At 42.4% G+C, this 12,879-nt stretch overlaps 1 protein-coding gene across 1 annotated transcript; it reads right to left on the bottom strand.

Annotated features, from left to right (window-relative positions):
• Positions 1-371: 371 nt before the first annotated feature.
• On the bottom strand, positions 372-734 carry LOC133814437 (uncharacterized). The gene has a single exon (XM_062247396.1). It carries the CDS (start codon positions 732-734, stop codon positions 372-374), a length of 363 nt encoding a protein of 120 aa, XP_062103380.1.
• Between the last annotated feature and the right edge of the window lie 12,145 nt (positions 735-12,879).

The following is a 12,879-nucleotide window of genomic DNA, read 5'->3' as shown; positions in this document are numbered from 1 at the left end:
AATTTTCTAAAATAACATTCATGGGTCACTTCTTGGGAAATGCGTGCTCTGGCCTAGGAAAAAAATGAAGCTATTTTACGATAAATGTTCGCGGCCTAGGATATGCGTGCTGTGGCCCGCACACATACCTGAAGCTTTTCTTCGAAAAAAGGTCGCAGCCTAGGAAATGCGTGTCGGGGCCTGATCCCTCTTTTTTTTCTTCTTTTTCACGGTTTTCATGGTTCAAATTACAGAAATTAAACTTAAATTACTACAACAAAAACAAAAAAATCAAAACCAAAATAAAATATGTTCAACCTAAAGAAAAAATCATTAAAACAAACTAATTTACAAAGTGGCTAAGTTTACCGTTGCTAGCTCGACTTAGTGCTTCATTCATCAACATATACTGGGTCAATGAGGTGAATCAGAGCAACTTGTTCTTCCTCCATTGATTCGTAATATGGCTTTAATCTCAAACCATTCACCTTGAAAGAATTTTCCATACTTGGACTTAAAACTTTGACCACTCCATGAGGAAAAACCTTGGTCACAATTAACAGACCTAACCATCGAGACTTCAACTTCCCAGGAAAGAGTTTAAGGCGAGAAGGATACATGAGAACTTTTTGACCTTCCACAAAACTCTTTTGAAGAATATGTTTGTCATGAAAAGATTTCGTTTTCTCCTTGTAGATTCTCGAACTCTCATATGCTTCATTACGTATTTCTTCTAGCTTATGTAATTGAAGCATTCATTGTTGTTCTGCAGCAACCATGTCCACGTTGCACTTCTTCACAGCCCACCAAGCCTTATGCTCCAACTCTACTAGTAGATGGCAAGGCTTCCTATACACCAACCGATACGGTGACATACCGATAGGTATTTTATATGTCATACGATAAGCCCACAAGGCATCATCAAGCTTTGTACTCCAATCTTTCCGGTTTGGATTCACGATCATCTCAAGAATCAATTTGACTTCACGATTAGAAACCTTCGCTTCCCCGTTGGCTTGTGGATGATAAGCAACTATCACCTTGTGAGTTACACTATAGCGTCGAAACAATGCTTCTATACTCTTGTTACAAAAATAAGTGCCTTGATCACTAATTATAGCCTTGGGTATACCAAAATATACAAAAATGTTGGAGCGGATGAAATCCACCACTGTTTTTTAATTATCCATTCTAGTCACTATTTCTTCTACCCATTTAGACACGTAATCCACTGCCAAAAGAATGTATTCATAGCCAAAAGAAGATGGGAACAGTCCTATGAAATCCATACCCCAAACATAAAAAATCTCAAGAATTAAAATAGGATTTTGAGGCATTTGATCCTTAGCCATTATGTTGCCAACTCGTTGACAATGATCACATGCCTTATAATAAGTATAAGAATCTTTGAAAATTGTGGGCCAATAGAAATTGCTGTCAATTATCTTACGACCTGTCCTCTTGGGTTTGAAGTGTCCACCATAAGCATACACATGAAAAAAGAAATGATGGAATGAAATTCAGATTTATGGACACACCTTTGAATGATTTGATATGTACAATGCTTCCAAAGATAAGGTTCGTTCCATATGTAGTGGCGAGCATCATGCTTGATTTTATTATGTTGTTATTGTGTGAGATCACTTGGTAACTCCTTTGAAGCAATGTAGTTGACAATGTCAGCATACCAAGTAATATCTGCTTGCATGGAGAGGAGTTGCTCATCGGAAAATTTTTCATCCATGGGAAAATTATCTTCATCCCGAATAAGACGACTCAAGTGGTCTACCACCAAATTCTCATAACCCTTCTTGTCCTTTTTCTCCAAGTCAAACTCTTGAAGAAGTAAAACCCACCAAATCAGTCAAGGCTTGGCTTCTGTCCTTGCCAATAGATAGCGAAGAATAACATGGTCGGTCTGACTCTTTTAATAAGTTGAAAGCCACTAAACACTTTTCATTAAACTCGAACTTTATGTCTTTTTGAAGAAGGTTGCATAGTGGTGTGGAGATTTTAGAGAAATCCTTGATAAATCTCCTATAGAACCCGGCATGCCTAAGGAATGATCTCACTTCTTTCACACTAGTCGAAGGTGGTAGAGAATGAATTAAATCAATATTTTCCTTATCATCCTCTATTCCCTTGACTAAAATCACATGACCCAAAATTATACATTGGTTTACCATAAAATGACATTTCCCCAATTAAGCACAAGGTTAGTTTCAATACACTACTAGAGTACCAAAGTGAGATTATGAAGGCATCGATCAAATGAGTCACCATAAACACTAAAATCATTCATAAAAACCTTAATGATGCTTTCATTATATTCTAAAAAAATGCTCATCAAACATCGTTGAAAAGTGGCAAGAGCATTACATAACCCAAATGGCATACGTCGGAAAGTGAATGTACTAAAAGGGCATGTGAAGGTTGTCTTATCTTGATCTTCAGGAGCAATAAAAATCTGATTATATCATGAATAATCGTCAAGAAAACAATAATAAAGATGACTTGCTAACCCCTTAAGCATCTGATCACGGAAATGTAATGGAAAGTGATCTTTTTGAGTTTCCGCATTCAACTTGCGGTAGTCTATACAAACTCGCCACCCGATTTGCATTCTTGTTGGCACCAACTCGTTTTCTTCGTTCTTTACCACTGTGATTCTAGACTTCTTTGGTAGTACCTGAAATGGACTCGCCCATTGATTGTCTGAAATTGGGTAAAGAATACCCACACTAAGGAGCTTCAGGATCTCCTTTCTCACAACGTCCATCATAGGTGGATTTAATCTCCATTGTGCCTCACGTGTTCGTTTAGACCCTTCTTCAAGTAAAATTTGGTGCATGCACATAGAAGGGCTAATCACGCTAATATCAGCAATAGACCACCCAATGGCTGTTTTATAATCTTGAAGCACTTTTATCAATTTTTCTTCTTTAATTTGGTTAGTATTTCTTGCAATTATAATTAGAAGTGTCTCGTTCTTCCCCAAGTAAACATATCTAAGATGCTTCGGAAGTGGCTTCAATTCAAGTGTAGGAGCTTGAACAATTAATGGCTGCAATTTCTCATTAGAAATTGGTAAATCCATAAATGCAACCTTCTTAAAAGTCTTGTCAAAACATCTATTGAGTGTGGCTATGACATCCATGATCTCATCAGAAATATCTTCATCGGTCAACACAAGATGCTCTCTCAACGTAACCTCAATACAATCTTCATTATGCAAATCTAAGACTCATTGAGAAAGGATATCTAACACATAAAGAGAGTAAACAACATGTACATCACTTGGATACCTCAGAGCCTCAAAAATATTGAATCGAATTGTCTCCCCATCAAATTCCATGGTCAATGTACCGTCATGTATATCAATCTTGGTTCGTGCAGTTTTCATGAATGGTCTTCCCAAAAAAATTGGACTGGAGCATGGAATGGATTCATCTATATCAAGAACATATAAATCTACGGGAAACACTAATTCATTCACTTGATCTAAAACACCTTTTATTACCCCCCTAGGATAAGCATTCAACCTATCAGCAAGTTGAATAATCACCCATGTTTCTTCAAGTGGATCGAGATTCAATGAAGCATAAATGGAGAATGGCATGACATTTCTAGAGTCTTCCAAATCATACATACAATGCTCAATTCTTTTATTACCAATGGTGCAAGGAATAGTAAAAGTACCAGGATCCTTACACTTTGGTGGAAGCTTCTTTTGAAGAACTGCAAAAACATTCTCCCCCTCACTAACTTTTTCATTACCCCTCAACTTAAGCTTATTAGTGCACAATTCTTTCAAAAACTTGGCATAGCGTGGCACTTGTTTAATTGCGTCAAGAAGGGGAATATTCACTTTTACCTTGCGGAATGTATCAAGAATTTCCTTGTCAACCTCTTCACTTTTAGTCTTCTTCAGTCTGCTTGGGAAAGGAGGTGGGGTGACAAAATTATGCTTAGGGTTTGGTTGTGTATGGTTGGATGGCTTTGGAGGCACATCTTCATCAACCGAGCAATCAACTTGTGGCTTGGATAACTGTTGGGAAAACTTATACAAGATCTTGTTTATTTTCATGTAAATCTTATATTAAACAAATTAATATGAGACAACCTAGAACACGTTTCTAAAATTGAATTCAAACATAAATAATGATAAGAACACTTACATTATATGTGGTGGAACTTCCTTCAGGTTCTCTAACCCTTGTATCCTTCCTGTCGCAAGGTATCATCAAGAAACTAAATCGTTCTTCAATTTTCTTCATAGCCTTCCAAAGTATCGTTAGAATCACCTAGACTAGACTGGGCAATTCTAAACACATGAGAAAGATACAAAGAGAAGAATAGAAAAATTGAGGCTTAGAAAAGGACTTATGCTGTAGAGAGAATCCAAAACCTAGAGCATCCAGACTAGATAGGGATGCACATTTTCCCCATGGGGACTGAGCTGTGCTGGGACCCGCCCTTAATGGGGCGAGGAATCCCCTTCTAAATGGGGAATGGGGCAAGGACGGGGATAATTTTTAATCCCCGAATGTTAAATGGGGCAGGGGCGGGAATGACACTCCCCGCCCCGACGAGGCCCCGATTAAATTATTATAAATTTTTGTAATATTTTATATGTATTATATATCTTTCTTTATGTGTTATTGTAGTATATTAGTAACTTTTTTAATATTTTTAATTTTATTTGGGATCATGTTTAGTATTTTAAATCATAAATATTGAATAATATTTTAATTTACATATAATTTACTATTTTTTATTTAAAAATTTTATTATAAAATTGGTTTTTTAAATAAACGGGTTCCCCGTGGGGATTCCCCGGCCCAATAGCAGATTCCCCACCCCGTCCCCGACGGGGAATAAGCGGGGATGGGGTGAGACAGGAATTAAAATTCTAAATGGGAACGGGGATGGAGGAAGCACTCCCCGCCAATTCCTCGCCCCGTGTGCATCACTAAGACTAGATCTTTTGATCTGCTCAAAAACTTGTGTTTTCATCTCTCACTTAGCATTCCTTTTCTAGAATCAATTAGGTCAATTATTTAATTAAAAAATAAATAAAATAATAGTCAATTATCAGCCCTAGGTCAAAATTATCATTGGCTTTAGGCCCGTGAAATTTTCCTTTTAATTATAAGCATGTTGGACAATCAAGGTATGTATTATTTTCTATTGAATTAATTAATTAACTAATTATTTAAATCCTTTATCAAATTAATTATTTATAATTTGAACCTTGATTTAAACTAATTTATTAATTTAGATACCAATTTATCTTAATTAATAAATAATTACTCTTTTCTTCTGTAAATTACATAACTCTGTGAAACTATCCAAAATTGACGTGGTCAACTTTGATAATTCTAATTGATAATTAAATCAATTAATTGATACTATTTAGATGGTTTTATCCAAGGTACGGTGGGGACCATGGGCCTATGAAATCAAGCTCCAATAAGTTATCATAAATCTAACTGTGGATGCCAAAAATCCACCTAAGAAAAAAATATATGATCCTTCGTTGAAACACTTAGTCATGCTATCGAGCTCAGGCCTATAGGTCTCACGAGACAACTTTCTAGCTAACACTCACAAATGCCCCGCAGGACTCTGCCTTGCTGAAGATTCGAGGGCTCGTGACACCCTTGTGTGTCTCGCGCCCCTCGGCCTTGTGACCCCCCCCCCCTCGTGCCCATCAGTCGGGAGTCCATGTGCCTCGCGAGACCCTTACCTAGTTGGAGGCCCGAGTGCCAAGCTCTTAGGAGTCATGCTCCCTTGCGCCTCACTAAACCACCACCTCACTAAAACCCAGAATGCCTCCTGCCAAGGGCCTTGTTTCATGGCCTCACGCTAAGGGTCTCGCGCCAAGTGCCTCATGGCCTTGCACCATGGCCTTACTCCGAGGGTCTAGCGCCAAGTGCCCCATGGCCTTGCACCATGGCCTAACGCCAAGGGTCTCGCTCCAAGTGCTTCATGGCCTCGCACCATGACCTCATGCCGAGGGTCTCGCACCAACTGCCCCATGGCCTCGCACCACAGCCTCACACTGAGGGTCTCGCGCCAACTTCCCCATGGCCTCGCATCACAGCCTCACGCCGAGGGTCCTGCGCCAAGTGCCCCATATCCTCGCACCACGCCCTCACGCCGAGGGTCCTGCGCCAAGTGCCCCATATCCTCGCACCACGCCCTCACGCCGAGGGTCTTGTGCCAAGTGCCTCATGGCTTCGCACCATGGCCTCACGTTGAGGGTCTCATGCCAAGTGCCCCTTGGCCTCGCACCACAGCCTCACGCCGAGGGTCTCGCGCCAAGTGCCCCATGGCCTCGCACCATGGCCTCACGCTGAGGTTCTCGTGCCAAGTACCTCATGGCCTTGCACCTTGGCCTTACGCTGAGGGTCTTGCGCCAAGTGCCCCATGGCCTCGCCCCACGGCCTCACACCGAGGGTCTCGCGCCAAGTGCCTCATGGCCTCACACCATGGCCTCATGTCGAGGGTCTCGCGCCAAGTGCCTCATGGCCTCGCACCATGGCCTCACGCCGAAGGTCTCGTGCCAAGTGCCTCATGGCCTTGCACCACAGCCTCACAACGAGGGTCTCGCACCAAATGCACCATGGCCTCGCACCACAACCTCATGCTAAGGTTCTCGCGCCAAGTGTCTCATGGCCTCGCACCACAGCCTCACACCAAGGGTCTCGCACCCAGTGCCTCGTGGCGTCGCACCACGGCTTCACGTCGAGGGTCTCACGCCAAGTGGCTTATGGCCTCGAACCATGGCCTCACATTGAGGGTCTCACACCAAGTGCCTCATGGCCACGCGCCATGGCCTCACGCTGAGGGTCTCGCGTCTAGCGTTGTAATGCCCTGAATTCTCCGATGTGTTTTAATCGCGGGAATAGTAGGCCGGGAAGGCCATACTTGTTTAATTATACCATTAAATGAGTATATGCATGTTTATGTGAATTATATTATAATATGATGTTAAATACATGCATGTGGGTCCACATTTCATGACAGGGGTATTTTGGTAATTTGGCCCATTGAGGGCGTAATTGTATATTTGTATGCATGTAGGTGATATATTATTGAGGCAACATTATAATGTGGATTTTTTCGAGTTATTCGGCATAAGACGATCTTTGAATATTAAGTAGCAGTTTAGTCATAACGGGATTAAGTTCGAGGCTCGAGGTGAGTCTCGGGATGTTTTAATGATTAGAGCGTTGCCGGGAATAAAAAGGGTAACGGGATATGAATTATTGGTATTTGAGAATATTGAGAATAGCAGGAATTGGAGAGCATTAATTATGATTAACGAAATAGGTGAAAGATGACGATTTTACCCTTGGGGAGACTTTAGAAGCTTTAAATGACCTAGGGGCATTAGGGTCATTTGGTTTAGGATATATATGGTTTAAGTTGCCTGTAGAAACATATAGAACAAAAACAGAGGAAGGCTTCTTCTTCCCGTACATCATCTTCCCTCGATCTTCCTTTGAAGATTTTGGTCCCAAATTGAAGAATCAAGCTAGGAAATCAAAGCTTGGAGGTTATAGACTTAGTTCATCTACTAAGGAGGATTCAAAACTATCTGGAGGTAAGAAATTGTCCATGAATTTCAAGTATTACTCTGTTTTTCTTTTAGTTTTCAGCCTATAGATTTTGATGTGGATAGTTGGAATCAATGGGAGTTTTTGTGTATGATTGATTGGGTTTTGGTGAGGGGGTGATGTAGATGAGGTTTAGGGGTTGAATTGGATGTTTTGGTAAGGTTTGGGATTGGTTTGGAAGGTTGGTTTCAAGGGGAATCGCAAGGAGGGAAATTCAGAGGAGCTACTGGTTTGAAGTTGGCGCCCTAGCGCCAGTCCTAGTGCCCCAGCTCTATGCAGGGCAGAGAATGGCCCTCTCTGTTTCTGGGGCAGCACCCTAGCGCTGGTTGGCAGCGCCTAGGTGCTAGGTCAGTTTCAGGGAATGTTGTTTTTAGGGCTCGGGGGTTGGTTCCTTTACCCCTTTTGAGTAGATTGAGAGTTCCGAGAGTGAGGGATTGATCCCGGGAGTGTGGTTTAGATTGTGAACCATTCATTGATTTACTTTATTGATGATTTCTAATTGGTTATGATTAGGTAACTGCTAAGGGACCAAAAGGTTGATCTTTCATAGGGGTCGTTCTTATTATATTTCTCGCTCGAACCTGAGGTAAGAAAACTGTACCTTGTGTATGTATGACATGCGTGATTGTTATTGAGGCATGTCGATTGATAAATGTGGACATGGATTGCATATTAAATGCTAGTGAATGTTGTTTATTTGTATATGGTACTGACTAGTCAGGGACACTGACCTAAGAGTCAGAAATGGCATAAGCGTCCTGAACGCAGGGCTGAATGAAGATTAGATCTAATCGATATCAGTGCTAAATGGCTCTAAGGCATTAACGCTGGACCGACCCTAAGGTCGATGAACTTATAAGCACTTGGCTAGTCTAAGACTAGTTACTAGAGCCAGGGCCTAAGGCCCAGGTGACTGTTTGTCATATGGCTAGGGAACGATGTTCCAGGGTTATGACTCTATGGTCATGAGGAGGGTTATGTTGGTGACTAGTCACCATGCACCTATCCTATTTAAGCTAATAAAAGCTTCACTTATCTGTTAAGCCCCGGTGGCCCTATCTTCACAAGGCTAAAGGGAGCTGTACCCAACTTAGTGACTTTTGCGAGTGTCACCCATTTGTTTGGACTGATAGTCCTGAATGATTATTATGATCATTGTTGATATTATATCATGCTTTATTGTGTTTTCTTGTTGGGCCTTGGCTCATGGGTGCTATGTGGTGCAGGTAAAGGGAAAGAAAATCTCACCCAACCTTGAGTGGAGTGCTTAGGTGGTGATGTGTACATATGCAGCCACTTGACCACCACGGCCAAGGAGTTCTCAGAGGAACTAGAAGGTTTACCCTCTTTTTGTCGCTTAGGTCGGCGGGTTTGTAAATTTTAAACATTAGTGACCATTTTGAGTTGTAAATAACTTGTAAATGTTTTGATGGGCCCATGAACAGTTTTATGTATTTAATAAAATATATCCTTTCCTTTTTATTGATTTTCCACCTTAGCCTGTTAATAACACTTAGATACACGGTTTTAACCAAAGCACTCGGGTAGCGGGTCAAATTTCCGGTTCACCGATCACTGTAACTGTTATGGGGTAACCAGGGCGTTACAAGCATGTCTGCCAAAAGGCGTCTCGCGTCAGGAGGGCCTCGCGCATGAAGGTTGTAGGGTGATGGTCTTGCAAAGTGAGACTCTCATCTCACACATGGGCATCATGTCTCATCGCATATGCAGTAGGCCTCGTTGAAGAGGCCTTATTTCTCTCCCTGAGATAAGTGCCACCAATGAGGCACCTCTTTCCCTGTGGGTCTCATGAGACGTAGTGTCACGGGCTCCTTGAACATGCGTTCGAGCAAGGTCAGAGAAGGCCTCACAACGATTCGATATGAATTAAGGAGAGATACAGAATGCACCTATAAACAAAGAGGAGTTAGAGTACGGACACGATGTCCACGTTAGACAAGTAGTGGCAGTACAAGAATGGTTCATAGAAAGTACCCCCTTAGCACACCTATGAGGTTCGTACCCGACTAGTAGTGGATGTACAACATGGTACCATGGCAGGAGTACTTATCCAGACCCCTGACGCGTACTGGAGCCGACCACCGCTCCTCCGACAACACTACAACCTGTAGCCTAGATATGCAGCTCTTTATCTCTTCGGGAGCACAATGTACCAAGAGCCATTAGAGCTCACCTATATATAGAGCCTCACTTCATCATTGATGGGGGTTGGAAAAATGATGTAACATGAGATTATTCTAAGAGCATTATATGAGTTCTCTTCTATTGTTCACTTGTAACTTCTCTTGAAATTTCTACAAGATCTTTTGAGTTCATAAGTCTCTGATTAAGTCTTTGAGTTTTCCATCCATTTTTCATTGACGAGTTTCTACCATCAACAGTTTGGCACCGTCTGTGGGAAGAACAAGCATCAAGCCAATGTTCTTTCATCACTTCCAGCAAGGATAAATGCCAAGGCGTTCAAAACGCTTACGGCAACTACAAGATGCACTTGGATGGAGAACAACTGAGGGCTTCTAGGAATGACCCTCCTCTTCCTAAGCATGGAGATATGTCGGAGGAACATCCTCCCCCAAGGGAGGAGAAGGAAGCATTATCCCTGGTTGTCCGACCCGAGGGAGGTCATCTAGAGACGCCAGCACACCCACATGCTCGGCCCCCGGTGGTACTGCGCTCTGGCCACCAAGACCTAGGTCCCTCAACACACAGGCCAGGCAAGAGTCTTCGAGTACACTCGGTGAGTTCCAGCTTAAGGACTTGCTTCTATGAGGATGAGATTCGCAAGTTCCATGAAATGAATCGAAGGCTAGAAACCACATTAGAGAACATGTGGGAGATTTTAAATGACCCTCTGCAAGGAAATTCGATCCTACCCCTTCCGAAGCATAAAGAGAAAGAGCGTGAAAGAGGGGAAACCACTGTCCCCGTAGACAATGGGAGAACTCGACTTTCCACCAGCAACACTCCCCAGAAAAAGTACCATGAGGAACCTAGGCCGATGATGTACCCCCTGGAGCAAAGGCAGAGGGACGACGATGGTCGTAAGAATGAAGTCAAAGTCACCTCAAAAGAGGCGCCCCCTGGCCTAAGGGAAAAGCTCAATGGGAAAGGGTCTAAAGTAAGGAAGACACCTCCTATAGCCCCTTCAAGGGGCAAAGAAAAGAGAAAGGAAAACCCTACTCAGCTGAGAGACTCCTTGAATAGGAGGCGACAGAAGCTGGACATCGAGAAGAGGAGTCATCGAAAAAACACGATCGTCACAGCGTTTGGGGGGCACATTATCGATTAAGAGTTCGACTATGAGTCACCCTTCACAAGGGAGATCCAGGTTGAACAACTCCCCACCAGCTTCAAAGAGCCTCGCATGACTCCGTACGATGGTACTACGGATCCAAAGTATCACTTAGACTCCTTCAATAACTTGATGAGGTTAAGGGGGGTCAACAGCAGAGCAAAGTGCCATTGCTTTATCGTTACACTTAAAGGAGTTGCGTACAAGTGGTTCGAGAGGTTAAGGCCAGGAATAATCAAGTCATGGCAGCAATTCTCTGGCGAATTTCTTCAGCAACACCATGCAGTCCGTGATTACGTTATGCCCATTACCAGCCTCACTAACATAAAACAAGGTGAGAATGAAATTCTGAAGAGCTATATCCATAGGTTTAATATGGAAGCAACAAAGTTGGAAAGTTCAACTAAAGCGGAGCTCAAGATGCCTGTTACAGCCGGAGTTCGTCCAGGAAGAAAGTTATGGGGTAACATGCTCAAGAGAGAGGTTACAAACCTAGATGACTTCTTCGAAAGAGCGCAGAAGTATATACGTGTGGAAGAGGGCCATAAGAACTTGCGTGTTGAGGGAAGCAAACCTTCTTCCTATCACCCTTCTACCAATAAGTCTGAAGATTCCGTGTAGAAGATAACGTCGTGAGAAAGGAGTCACCGATCAAGTTGAAAATTGGAAGAAGTCTACAAAAAGGCTTCAAAGAATAAGCTAGTAGAATTCATCAAATCATCACAATCGACCCCCATAAAGATCCAAAGAAGTCGCCCAGCTGATTCCAGAGATCTAGAAATGTCAAGGCATATCAGAGAGAACAAAAAACAAAGTACTTGGCAAGAAGATCCTACAAACCACTTAGGAGTTATTATACCCGACCTCAACAGGCACCTAGCCATGTGCAAAATAAGTGCCTAGCCTCGCGAGCCTCAACAGGCACCCAGCCTTGTGCAAAATAGGTGCCTAGACTCACGAGCCTCAATAGGCACCTAGCCATGTGCAAAATGGGTGCCCAGCCTTGTGAGCATCAACAGGCACCTAGCCATGTGCAAAATAGGTGCCTAGCCTCATGAGCCTCAATAGGTGCTTGGCCAAGTGCGAAACATGCGTCTGGCCTTGTGACATATATATATATATATAAGTACTTATGATACATATATGTGAAAGCGATGAAACTTATGAGACAACATTTGAATCTATAAGGACTAGCCACCCTTATAGAATCTAAAAAAGTCAAAAGGACCATAAAAAATGACCTCTTCACGAACTAACCCATCCTGCAAAGGGACCTCGTTATAGAAGACAAAAGGGGAGCCCAAAGAGATCCCCAAGTCTAGATCGACTAAGTCGCCTTACTAAGGGAAAAAAGGCCTTGAAAATAGGTGTTTGCAAGGTTTCACAAGGACCATCCCCCTATAAAGGTCCTGACCCGAGGGGAGATCACCCCAAAAAACCAAAAAAGGGTCTCAAAGAAGACACTTATGAAAAAGGTCTCAAAGAAGACGCTTATGAAAAGAGTCTCAAAGAAGACACTTGCAAAAAGGGTCTCAAAGAAGACGCTTGAAAAAATAGTACTATGCCTAATGACGAGAAGGATGCTTCTCGTATAAAATAAAACGTGCGCGAAAAAATATATAAAAGGATAGCGAGAACCCAAAGGGTCAACCTATCCTTACAAGTAATCAAGCTGCACCAAAAGACACGAATCACACGCTGTGGAGGGGTCCCAAAGGGAACCCTTTCAAAATAAAGCAATTGACCATGGGGACTTGCAAAAGTCCCTCACGAAAAAAAAAAGAAAAAAAAAAGAATGGCTTATCAGAGTCCTAGACTAAGGAAAACAAGACTTTTCAAAGTCTCATACCAATGAGAGAAAGAGAAAGGGATTTACACTCCCCTAATACTTGTGTGAGCATATAAAATTATCTTGCGAACTGGTACATCTAAAAGGGTCGCAAGATAAGAGATCCTTGTGTC

This window comes from Humulus lupulus, chromosome 2, assembly GCF_963169125.1.
Source record: "Humulus lupulus chromosome 2, drHumLupu1.1, whole genome shotgun sequence".
Taxonomy (NCBI): domain Eukaryota; kingdom Viridiplantae; phylum Streptophyta; class Magnoliopsida; order Rosales; family Cannabaceae; genus Humulus; species Humulus lupulus.
The sequence above is the reverse complement of the archived record's forward strand: the minus strand, read 5'-3'. Positions and strand labels throughout refer to the sequence as shown.